The sequence below is a fragment of the Carassius gibelio genome, chromosome B3, assembly GCF_023724105.1.
Source record: "Carassius gibelio isolate Cgi1373 ecotype wild population from Czech Republic chromosome B3, carGib1.2-hapl.c, whole genome shotgun sequence".
Taxonomy (NCBI): domain Eukaryota; kingdom Metazoa; phylum Chordata; class Actinopteri; order Cypriniformes; family Cyprinidae; genus Carassius; species Carassius gibelio.
In genome coordinates, this window is record NC_068398.1 from 8,859,568 (window position 1) to 8,872,702 (window position 13,135).

The 13,135-nt window shown below is 38.4% G+C and overlaps 1 protein-coding gene and 1 pseudogene across 7 annotated transcripts in view; one reads left to right on the forward strand and one right to left on the reverse strand.

Annotated features, from left to right (window-relative positions):
* Positions 1 to 13,135, forward strand: part of LOC127952811 (Fc receptor-like protein 5) — a 140,874-nt gene that overhangs the window by 125,687 nt on the left and 2,052 nt on the right. For 4 of the 7 annotated variants that reach the window (XR_008153059.1, XM_052551628.1, XM_052551625.1 and 1 more), the window contains 6 exons: positions 7,896 to 8,168; positions 11,372 to 11,503; positions 11,680 to 11,853; positions 12,024 to 12,302; positions 12,577 to 12,819; positions 12,910 to 13,035. Coding sequence is in view for 6 of the 7 variants with exons in the window: in XM_052551628.1 (XP_052407588.1) it covers positions 7,896 to 8,168; positions 11,372 to 11,503; positions 11,680 to 11,853; positions 12,024 to 12,302; positions 12,577 to 12,819; positions 12,910 to 13,035 (1,227 nt within the window). In the remaining variant the exon portion in view is untranslated. The remainder of the gene's footprint in view (positions 1 to 7,895; positions 8,169 to 11,371; positions 11,504 to 11,679; positions 11,854 to 12,023; positions 12,303 to 12,576; positions 12,820 to 12,909; positions 13,036 to 13,135) is intronic. The other 3 variants (XM_052551626.1, XM_052551629.1, XM_052551630.1) reach the window with 3 other exon arrangements.
* LOC127952809 (Fc receptor-like protein 5) overlaps positions 1 to 13,135 on the reverse strand; it is a 75,855-nt pseudogene that overhangs the window by 18,494 nt on the left and 44,226 nt on the right.

Below are 13,135 nucleotides of genomic sequence, written 5' to 3' on the forward strand. Positions count from 1 at the left end.
AACACCATGCATATGAGCAACAGTAAAACGGATGCTTCTTAATAACCATTCAAAACACCAATTACATTTCTTATGTGTTTAGTTTTACTAACATTTCTCATTCTGCATGAAGCACTTATAAAACAAGATCTGAAAGACACTCTATGATCTTCTCTGCACACTGCATTTGGTATATATTGCATCATGGCATGATCAACTTCTTAGTAATTTATTCTTAGCCTTAGTCTTGCAGTTAAATATTGAAGCATGTCTGGTATAAGTACATCTTTCTAACAAAAAACAGTTTTTACTGACTGTCACTACTAAATCAAAAGTGTGAAAAATACAATGAACAGTTTAGTATGATTCGCCAACAAATGACTTGAGTTGGTTCATATTAATGTAGATAATTTATATATATTTATATATATATATAAAAAATTATACAATGTGACAACTGTAATACAATTACTGAGCATTTTTCTTATGATAATTTTGTTTTTAAACAACATAAACACATGAACATAAACACTGATTACTGAAATAAGGAGAACTTACTGGACTATGAATTACTTTCTGTTGTTCTGATGTTACTGTTATCTTGTTTTTAAGGCTCACGAGACTACAGACACTAAGCTGTTGTTCAAGACAAGTCATAGTTTAAGATTCACATGGTATTTAATAAAAACACATTAAAATGTTTGTAAATACATGGTAAATTGAATATTTTCTTCAACAGGCATCAAATATTTAACCAAGGAAGGCACATGGATTTATTAACTGAAAACATAATCATTAAATGTGTTTTAATGCCCATCCCTTTTCTTTGTTTATGAATATTAAAATGTGTTCACAGGTACAAATATATCAGTCAAACTAAACACCATCAGTGTCAGAGTGAGATAGATGAAGGAACAGCAGCATTTGTTCACTTTTTTCAATAAATGTATAAATACAATACAAGATGCCATTGCAATAAAGCCATCAAAATGCAAAATACAGCATTGTTTTATTTCCCTTGTTCATTAAACACACCATTATGCAACCGTTTTATAATGGTAAATAAATGTAAAAAATAATAATACAATAATTTAAACATCAGTATTCAATGGTTTATGTTTACAATATCAAAAAAGTATTAATGCATTTGTAGCTGCAGGTTAAATGCATTCATGTCCTGCATTAAACAGCATGTACAGGTGCTGGTGATATAATTAGAATATCATCAAAAAGTTTATTTATTTCAATAGTTCCGTTCAAAAAGTGAAACTTGTATATAATTTTCATTCATTACACACAGACTGATAAATTTCAAATGTTTTAATGCAAAATTTTTGCATTTCCTTTGAAAATCAGAGTCCCAGAGTCTGGAGGAAGAGAGGAGAGGCACACAATCCACGTTGCTTGAGGTTCAGTGTAAAGTTTCCAAAGTCAGTGATGGTTTGCGGTGCCATGTCATCTGCTGGTGTTGGTCCACTGTGTTTTCTGAGGTCCAAGGTCAACACAGCCTTATACCAGGACGTTTTAGAGCACTTCATGCTTCCTGCTGCTGACCTTTATGGAGATGCAGATTTCATTTTCCAACAGGACTTGGCACCTGCACACAGTCCCAAAGCTACCAGTACCTGGTTTAAGGACCATGGTATCCCTGTTCATAATTGGCCATGAAAACTTGCCTGACCTTAACACCATAGAAAATCAATGGGGTATTGGGAAGAGGAAGATAAGATATGCCAGACCCAAGAATGCAGAAGAGCTGAAGGCCACTATCAGAGCAACCTGGGCTCTCATAACTCCTGAGCAGTGCCACAGACTGATCGACTCCATGACACGCTGCATTGCTGCAGGAATTCAGACAAAAGGAGCCCCTACTAAGTATTGAGTGCTGTACATGCTCATGTTCATTTTTTTCAGTTGGCCAAGATTTCTAAAAATCCTTTCTTTGTATCGGTCTTAAGTAATATTCAAATTTTCTGAGATACAGAATTTGGAATTTTCCTTAGTTGTCAGTTATGACAGAGATATGGCTCTCTTCAGCTTTCGCAGTGGAGTTGGTGTTGATGGATCAAATGAGGTCATCAGAAATGTGCACACAAGGAAATCTGGTGCTCCTGACTCTCTCTCTACAGCAGAAATTAATAATTCATAGTCAAGTAAGTTATTTCAGTAATCACTTCTACTTATGAGTGTTTCTAATGTCTCATAAGAGTCATTTATTCAGGAATCAATTTACAGTTGTCACATTTTGCTGATATTTTTATGTACCTACTAACTGTAATTTATGTAAATTACAGTGTAATAATTGACATGTAAAACCCGATTGGCTCATAGGTCACGGTTCTTTTTTACAAAAATGTTTTAAAGCATCAGCTCCACAATATTTTAAAAGGCACTGTTTTTTTATTTTAGAAAGAAAATCTAAACAGTTCAAAATATGAAAAACCTACAGAGCTTTGCAGCAATACAAATCATACATAATAAATAAAGAATAACAAATAAACATGCATACAAATGAAATGTTCATGTGGTTATAAAGCAGGCAAACATCACAGAGGCTACATAACATAGATGCACTAAGACTTATACTGTAAAAGATTGAACTATATTACAATATTAAAGCAGAAAAAAATAAAAAAATTAAACTTTAAATGTATACAATAGCACTGAAAATCAACTGAAAAAGCAGTAATGTAAGATAAGCTTTCAAAACTTTACATTTTACATGTATTCATTTAGCAGACACTTTTATCCAAAGGAGAGAAAAAAATCCGACTTACAAATGAGGACAGTGGAAGCAATCAAAAACAACAAAAAGTGCAATGAAATATAAGTGCTATACCAAGTCTCAGTTAGCTTAACACAGTACACTTAGCAAGGGCTGTTAAATAATATAATAAATAAAAATAAATCAGATAGATTGGAAGAGAATAGAGTAAGCTAGTGTTAGAAGTTTTATATATGTTTTGATGGGGTGCTGCGCCAGATGACCTGGCCTCCACAGTCACCGGACCTGAACCCAATCGAGATGGTTTAGGGGTGAGCTGGACCGCATACAGAAGGCAAAAGGGCCAACAAGTGCTAAGCATCTCTCGGGGAACTCCTTCAAGACTGTTGGAAGACCATTTCAGGTGACTACCTCTTGAAGCTCATCAAGAGAATGCCAAGAGTGTGCAAAGCAGTAATCAAAGCAAAAGGTGGCTACTTTGAAGAACCTACAATATGACATATTTTCAGTTGTTTCACACTTTTTTGTTATGAATATAATTCCATTAATAATTCCACATGTGTTAATTCCTAGTTTTGATGTCTTCAGTGTGAATCTACAATTTTCATTGTCATGAAAATAAAGAATCTTTGAATGAGAAGGTGTTTCCAAACTTTTGGTCTGTACTGTAAATAAATATATATATATATATATATATATATATATATATATATATATATATATATATATATATATATATATATATATATATATATATAATTTAGTGTTATATTATATCGCTAATGTGTTATATGCATGTCACTCTGCACTATCATGTAGGTCTGCACTGTTTGTACTTTCTTCTACACTGGAAGCTCCTGTCATCAAGTCAAATTCCTAATGTGTGTAAACATACTTGGTAATAAAGCTCTTCTTATTCTGATTCTGACTATGTTGAGCAGGTTGAGAGGAGGCAGTTTAAATATCAGTCACCAGGGGACATTCTACTTCTCAACACTGGAAAAATGTGGAAACTGCAGGATTTCTTAGCAAATCGTTTGTGCACTAATAAAACAAGAACTGAAAGCCACTCTGTGAGCTTCTCTTCACACTGCATGTGGTGTATATTGCATCATGGCATGATCAACTTCTTAGTAATGTGTCTTAAGCAAACTGTTTTTCTTTCAAAAGTACTTCCTCTTTCAACCTATACTCCCAGTTAAATATTGATGCATCTCTGATGTAGGCACATCTTTCTTAAAATGTTTATAAGAAAGAAAAAAAAAACAGAATATTTTTTTTTTTTACTGTGTCACTACTCATTCAAAAGTGTGAAACATAAAGTGACCAGTTTAGTCTGATTCTTCAACACAAGACTTCAGCTGGTCCTTTTTAGATTAGATTAGATTCAACTTTGTCACTGCACATGTAAGGTGCAAGGCAACGAAATGCAGTTTGCAGTTTATTGTACAATGTCACAACTGTAATACCATTACTGAGCAAATGGCTCTTATGAGAAGGTTGTTTTTAGTGAATCTTAATCTTCACTAATAACAACCCCAGCTCTTTACAAAAATGTTGAGTCATTATCACAAGGGGACTAGTAATTATGGTTCCATTTTATTCATACATTAAGTCAAAATTGCAAAACACAGAAACAACATAATTGCAAAAATGGATATAAGGCAAATTAGACACTGGTTGGACAAACCAGTTGACCCTTTTATAAACCCAAATGAAACCGTTATATAGGTAAAGTTCATGAGTAGGCCCGTTGCCCACAACCCAACACTCCTTTCAAGCAAAAAATAATAATAAAGATGTTACTCAACAGTCCTTTGTGCTTTGGGATAGGGAGGGAATTTGAAGTTCTGATGAAAAAAACAATGTCCCCAAAAAGAGAAAAAAATATATAAATCCACTGGACCAAGGCCCCACCAAAAAAACAGGTTATTCTCCAGCTGCAAGAAAAAGTACCCAGAGTATTGTCCAAAAACGTATATCCCAGACCAGACTATGTCCATATAAAATGGCTTCAAAATCTAATATACAGTACCTCTATTCCCCAGAGATTACTTTGGACAATTACACAGAGCTAGGCTAACCCAAAACAAGCCACCTCACTCCTCCAAAAAAAAAAAAAAAAAAAAAGCCCGCCATCTCCCTCTTATCAGTAGGCCCACCATAATAAGAGTCCTTCAGGCCAACAAAAAGTCCCCCTCAAACAACATACCTTAAGTGAGCATAATGCATGGGCTTTACTTTGGCAGTGTCACACTGTAATGATCACTGAAATAAGGAGAACTTACTTGACTGGTTACATCAAAATGTTTCAAGTGGCCTAATTTAATTAATAAAATGTAATTCTCACTAATTAAATTTGGCCTATTGAAACATTGAGACTTAATCACTAATTCATACAAATTCAGTTAGGTCAATTGAAAAATTTAGATGTGATCAGTCATTAAAAATTATTAAAGATTATTAAAATTAATAATCTAGGCTCATGAGACTAGAGACACTGCCCTGTTGTTCAAGACAAGCCATAGTGTAAGATACACATTATTTAATAAAAAACAAATGAAAAGTGTTTGTAAATACATAGTAATGAAAATTTTCTTCAACAGGCATCAAATACTTAACAAAGAAAGGCACATGGATTCAAACTGAAATCACAATAATTAAATTTGTTTTAATGCCCATCCCTTGTCTTTGTGTATTAATATTAAACTGTGTTCACATGTACAAATAAATCAATGTCAAACTAAAAACCATCAGTGTCAGAGTGTGATGGATACAGACAGAAATGCTATCATAGTTCTGTTTCAGCTCCACTGCACTAACCAGTGAAGGATGAGCAACATTTGTTCACTCTATTTCAATAAATGTATAAATACAATACAATACTGCCACTGCAATCAAATTTTTTTTTTTCATTTCCCTTGTTCATTAAACAAGGGAAATGAAACAAAGCACCCTAATATAACTTTTTATAATGGTAAATACATTTTCTGTTCAATGCTGAATGACTCATGAGAGTGATCCTATAGAAAACTTGCTTGTCTGAAATTGTTACATGTAATAAGATTGCAACATTATCAACTGAATAGTTTTAAGACATGAGGTACATTTGTATGTCTTTAATATGTCAAGATTTTCCTAAAGATCTGACCGCAGATTTCAGGAAGTCTTGAGCCTTTAACACAGTTTGTGTCTTTAACTGTCTTTCATCATTCAGTCAGTATGGAGCTCCCTCAACTTCCTCTTGTGCTCTGTGAGTATTATTTACTTTCTTTGTATTTCGGGAGGTGTTAATTAATTTTATGTTATGTAAATAATCACATTATTCAGTGTTTAAAAAAAAAACTTAACTGCATGCCCATTGGTTCATGCAGTAGAGCTGCAAGAGCCTATGGCCACAAAGCCCTACATTATTCAATGTAAACCAGCAACTGTATGGTTACCCACATTCTTCAAAATTTCTACTCTTGTGTTCAGCACAAGAGAGAAATTAATACAGGTTTGGGACAATGTGACATGAAATTTTAGGGTGATCTCTCCATTGACAGTAATGACAGTGGGCTGCATGTTTAATAGGCCTACTGTGGCTTTAAGACATGTACGCATCTAATATATGACAGTATCAGCACAAAAGATAACGCTTCATTCGAATTAACCTGAGATCTTATGGCGAAATGCCCGCTTATGTAGCCAGATGGCCTCGTCCATTCTGGCAGGCTCTGGCAGGCTTTATCACCATAGCCTTGTGCAGCGCTGCTGCCAAACCATTGGTTCCTTTTAATTTCACAGTCCAATGGCCGTGCAATTACACTGTGTGATTGTAAAGATTTCAGTCCTCTGTTTTTCCCCATTGTGTTTAGCGACACAGTTCTTGTTCCTGTATCTAAGGGAACCAAAGTTACATAACGGAGTATGTTTTGCGCTTTGCAATGGTTGTGTATTGTATTGTTGGATATGTTGAGTAATAACTATTCAGATACCTCTGCTATTAGTCAGATGTTTTACTGTTTATCAGAAAACATCTCCAATGTTAATATGTTTTAATCTGTTTTATTCTGTGCAATTATCTATATATATATATATATATTACATTTCTCATCTTCCTTAAAACTGAAACTCACTCAAAGCACAAAAAACTTTTTTATTTTAGCATGTTTTGAATCTGAAATTTTTAATCATCATCTGTGCTCAGATGCAATTATCTCTTGACAAATTATAAAATAACATAAAATTCACAAATTATCAGCTCATTGTTCACAATTTAATGAGTTTCTTCTCTTTGTGTTTTAGTGCTGATTTCGAACATCTGCTCTCAACAAACTGAAGGTGAGTCACTTTGATTCATGTGATTCATTACATATAAGTGATACTGCAGTAACTTACAAACCTAATGAGGGTTGAGAAATTAGTGATTTTATTATGATCATAAATGCACCATTTTAAGACTGAGGTGTGACAATAAATAAATCAAAGTACAGTAAATATCAAACAATGAGAGGACAAAATTTTCTACTGAAAATCATTTAACAGTCAAGTTTGATGTTTCAAAATTCTCAATGACTTTATACTGACAGATATTCCCTCACCTACTCTGACTGTTGAGCCACAGAGTTCACTGTTCACTGGAGACTCAGTTACTCTGAGATGTGAGGTGAATCAGTCATGGGATAGATGGGAATTTTTCTGGTGTAAAAGCTTAAAAACTGACTACTGAAGCTGCAACTAAAACAAAAAATTTACTGAAAGTCTCTGATGGAGGAGAGTACAGGTGCAGAGCACAAAGAGGATTAATTTTCACAAATTACAGTGAACCAGTAACAGTGACAATACACAGCAAGTATTTTCTTGCTGAGGGGAAGTCGTGGCCTAATGGTTAGAGGGTTGGACTCCCAATCGAAGGGTTGTGAGTTCTAGTCTCGGGCCGGGCGGAATTGTGGGTGGGGGGAGTGCATGAACAGTTCTCTCTCCACCTTCAATTCCACGACTTAGGTGCCCTTGAGCAAGGCATCGAACCCCCAACTGCTGAACACAATGAAAATAATTCACACAAGACACTGAAATAGTGATTGTAACAATTAGAGAACAACACTTCAGCCTAACCTAATTTAGAATGTGTGTTTTAAAATCAATTTACTGATCATGTATTAAAAACAGCACATTATTTTAATTGTGAATTGTTTTCATTGAACAGAAAGACCAAAAGCCAATTTGACCATCACACCTGATCAACATGTATTCAGAGGAGAGACAGTCACTCTCAGATGTGACATTGATGGTGAAGGAGTCACTAGCTGGAAGTACAGCTGGTATAAAGACGGTTCAGACAGTGTTTTCAGTAAAAAACAGGAACACACATTCAGTTATGTTACTGAGTCTGACACAGGTAAATATTCCTGTTATGGAGCAGAGAGAGGAGGATCACGAACATCACACATCAGTGATGAAGTTACAATGACAGTGTCAGGTGAGTTTCGTCATCTCTTCATATACAGGTGCTTCTCAATTAATTTGAATGTCGTGGAAAAGTTAATTTATTTCTGTAATTCAACTCAAATTGTGAAACCTGTGTATTAAATAAATTCAATGCATACAGACTGTGTCATGAGTCCGGACCTGGTGTTCCCACTTCCCCATCTCCCAGACTCATTCACCTTAACTCTACAGACCTGGTTTACTCCACACACCTATTTCACCCACTCACACACACACACCTGGTGCCTATTGGCCTATTTACACACCACACTCCCAAATTCTGCCTGCCTGGATTAATTGTGAATTGTTGATCTGTATTTCTAGTGCTAGTGCTCCTCGAGATATGCATGTGTATTCTTTACCATTGATTGAGTTTGAACCTGTTTTGTTTTGGCCTGTGGGCCTTTTTGTTTCAGATTATTAAAAATAATTTTTTCCCTGCATTTCGACCCAGACCCTGTTTCTTCCACTGCACCGTCTCTACTGTGCCGTGACATAATCCAGGCAGCAAACATGGGTACAGCAAGGAAGTGCCTTGATGTCAGCCAGGGATATCGGAGCATAGAGGATTACGCAAGGGACTTTGTGAGGGCAGCTCGGTTTCAGCTACGGAGAAGACCTGCTTAATGGTCTTCTTATGGGGATGACTAGCTGAGCCCTTCAAGACCCTTATGCCATTCTGGCACCTCGAGGAGAGGCTGGAGGATTCCATCGACCTGGCTCTGCAGTTGAGTGGCTCAGCTGTCAGGTTGGGGATGCCTACCCAGGAAGTTCCCTGCGAGGTGGCGGGGCTCGCTTCCAGCTTTCACGAAGTAGCTGAGCCCGCGGATGTTCCCTGCGAAGCGGCAGGGCTCGCTTCCGGCTTTCACAAAGCGGCTGAGCCCGTGGATGTTCCCTGCGAGGCGGCGGGGCTCGCTTCTGGCCTTCAAAGAGCAACGGTGCCCACGAATGTTCCCTGCGAGGCGGCAGGGCTCACTTCCAGCTTCCACGAAGCGGCTGATCCCACTGATGTTCCCTGCGAGGAAGCAGGGCTCACTTTCAGCCTTCAAAGAGCAGCGGTGCTCTATGATTGTTCCCTGCGAGGAGGTGGGGCTTGCTTCTGGCCTTCAAAGAGCAGCTGAGGCCGCTGATTTTCCCTGCGAGGTGGCGGGGCTCGCTTCTGGCTTTCACGAAGCAGCTGAGCCCACTGATGTTCCCTGCGAGGCGGCGGGGCCCGCTTCCAGCCTTCACAAAGTGGCTGATCCCGCTGATGTTCCCTGTGAGGTGGCGGGGCTCGCTTCCGGCCTTCAAAGAGCAGCGGTGCCCTCTGATGTTCCCTGCGAGTCGGCGGGGCTCGCTTCCGGTCTTCAAAGAGCAGAGGTGCCTGCGGATGTTTCCTGCAAGGCGGTAGGGCTCACAACCAGCTTTCACAAAGCGGCTGATCCCGCCGATGTTCCCTGCGAGGTGGCGGGGCTCACTTCTGGATTTCACGAAGCAGCTGAGCCCGGTGATGTTCCCTGCGAGGCAGCAGGGCATGCTTCCAGCCTTCACGAAATGGCTGATTGCGCTGATGTTCCCTGCAAGGCGGCGGGCCTCGCTTCCGGCCTTCAAAGAGCAGAGGTGCCTGTGGATGTTTCCTGCGAGGTGGTAGGGCTCGCTACCAGCTTTCACGAAGCAGCTGATCCCACTGATGTTCCCTGCAAGGTGGCGGGGCTTGCTTCCAGGCGATGGAATCCTCCAGCCTTTCCTCGGGGTGCCAGAATAGCATAAGGGACTTGAAGGGCTCGGCTAGTCCTCCCCAGAAGTAGGCCATTTAGCAGGTCTTCTTCGCAGCTGACAACCGAGCTGCCCCCACGAAGTCCCTTGCGTAATCCTCTATGCTCCGATATCCCTTGAATTTCACGAAGCAGCTGAGCCCGGTGATGTTCCCTGCGAGGCAGCGAAACATTGGCGAAACATTGGTTTCTCTGAATAATGTTATATGAAGCACCATTATTGCAAACAAGTTATACTTAAAGCCTTCCCTCTGGGAAATTCTGAAAGCATTGTTATAAATTGAAGCAACACCTCCCCCTTTACCTTTTGGACGTTGCTCATGTTTCTAACACTAATCTTGGGGGATAGACTCATTTAAAATAATGTAATCATCAGGTTTTAGCCAGGTCTCTGTCAAACAGAGCACATCTAGATTATGATCAGTGATCATATTATTTAGAAAAAGTGCTTTCGTGGAAAGGGACCTGATATTCAATAAACCAAGCCCCATCATTTGTTTCTCCATATTGCATCTTTTTTTATTTGTTGAACCTCAATTAAATTGTTACTCTTAAATTGGTTTAGACATTTTTTGTATTTTCTAGTTTGGGGAACAGACACATTCTCTATAGTGTGATATCTAGGTGTAAGAGTCTCTATGTGCTGAGAATTAACTGACTTCTGTGATGTAAGGCGGCTAGCAGACGGACGTTTTAGCCAGTCTGTCTGCTTCCTGACCTGGGCCCCAGGTAGTTAAATACAAACTCTAAGACTATGTGCTATATTTCTAGAGATAAGAGCGGCACCACCCCAGGAGGGATGAAGACCATCTCTTTTCACCAGGTCAGGTCTGCCCCAAAAGCTCATCCAATTGTCTATGAAACCTATGTTATTCTCCGGGTACCACTTAGACATCCAGCCATTGAGTGATGACAATCTGCTATGCATCTCATCACCACGGTAAGCAGGGAGGGGACCAGAGCATATTACAATGTCTGACATCATGCTGGCAAGTTCACACACCTCTTTAAAGTTATTTTTACGGATCTCAGACTGGCAAAGTCGAACATCATTAGCGCCGGCATAAATAACAATCTTACTGTATTTACATTTAGCATTAGCCAGCTCTTTTAAATTTGCCAAGATGTCAGGCGCTCTGGCTCCTGGTAAACATCGGACTATGGTGGCTGGTGGCTCTATATTCATGTTCCGTAAAATAAATCATGTTCTCGTCTCTTCACTCTCTCTCCCATCGCAGACCTCGCTGAACCACGCCTGCCCCACCTGCCCTGCCAAACTACTTCAGTCTGTGTGCATTTAATTTATTTAATATACAAGTTTCACAATTTGAGTTATATTACTGAAATAAATGAACTTTTCCACAACATTCTAATTTATTGTGAAGCACCTGTAAACACACACACACTTACATGTGGTTAATGAGTGATGTCTCTATTTCAGATAAAGCAAAGACAGTTTTAAGTGTTTCTCCACGGAAGTGGTTGACTGAAGGAGATCCAGTGACTCTGATCTGTGAGGTTAACGGCTCCTCTACAGGCTGGACATTCAGCTGGTACACTGAATATATTTCAGGTAAGATATAATGTGCTTTATGTGGTAAAATCTGAATGAACTGATTCATAAAAAATATAGTAAAAATCAAACAAATAAACTATTCTGAGTACTGATTATACCAAGGTGATTTAAAAGTCTCATGTAAATAAAACTCCTAATTTCTTGAGGTAACTCTACACTTTCACTTTTTACAGACTACAGAAGTCATAATTATAAGCTGCTCTCAGACAGCAGCAGAGGAGCTGGAGGAAACTACACGGTCAGTTCTGCTGCTCTAAATCACACAGGAGTTTATGTGTGCAGAGCAAAGAGAGGGAAACTAGCCTATAGCACATGGTATAGCAACACACAGTTAATATGGGTCACTGGTGAGTTCAAAGTGAATCACAAGGTTACTACTGAATTGAGTCAATGGAGAAAGATGCTTTTTTCCTCCAGAACTAACACTTGATGAAGTTGTCTCAGTTTTCTTTAACTTGCTTGCTAATGGCATAAATTACAAATATGTTACAAATTGTAACTGAAACTGTCTTCTCAGGTGTTTCTCCTCCAGTCTCTCTGATCATCAGTCCCAGCAGAACTCAACACTTCACATCTGTCTCTCTCTCTCTGACCTGTGAGGACCAGAGTAACTCTGATAGATGGAGAGTGAGAAGATACTCAGACAGATTTGGGCTGTTTGATTGTTCATCACGCTGGGGATCACAAAAAGGATCTACATGTACAATCAGCTACACTGTCCCACCATACACTGGAGTGTACTGGTGTCAGTCTCAATCTGGAGAGATCAGTCATCCTGTGAATATCACTATCCAACGTGAGTCAATATTTCCGTATACTTAATTAATTATTTATTTTCTGATTTAGTTTTTATTCCTAAAATTTTCAATCAATACACAAAGCAGTTGATTAAATAAAAACAGGATGCATCAGTCTGCACTACAAACAAACAAAAACTCAATGGTTAAGAGATCCCCAAATTTTTGTTTTGTAAGAAAATTTAAAAATCTTTATTATTTTTATTATATTTTGTTGCCATATAGTTGCCATATACTATTTACAATCAGCACACATTAAATTTGTTTCTGTAGAGGATATGATTCTGGAGAGTCCTGTTCATCCTGTGACTGAAGGAGATTCTCTGACTCTACGCTGTTTATATGAACATTCAACTCCACCAATCCTCAGAGCTGATTTCTATAAAGATGGATCACTCATCCAGAATCAAACTACAGAGATGATCATCTCTACTGTCTCAAAGTCACATGAGGGTTTCTACTACTGCAAACACCCAGAGAGAGGAGAGTCACCCAAGAGCTGGATCTCAGTCAGAGGTGAGACTGTACATCAATAAACACTACTGAAATATTTCTGTATCATTTACAGCACTCTTCTAAATGTAAAATCAACTGCATGTATCTCAGCTTCCTCCAGATCATCAAGACCTGATGGTTTCAATCCCATGAGAATTGGAGTTACCGCAGGACTAACTGTGACATTTTTTATCATTATCATCTTGGTCCTGCTGTGGCGCTACAGAAAGAACAAAGGTTCATCTTCTGCCATATTGAAATTCAGTGATACATTTGCAGACACTAACTCTGCCTAAGCTGGTTACCTGGTCATAACTCTCATAATTGGTTTAAAGGT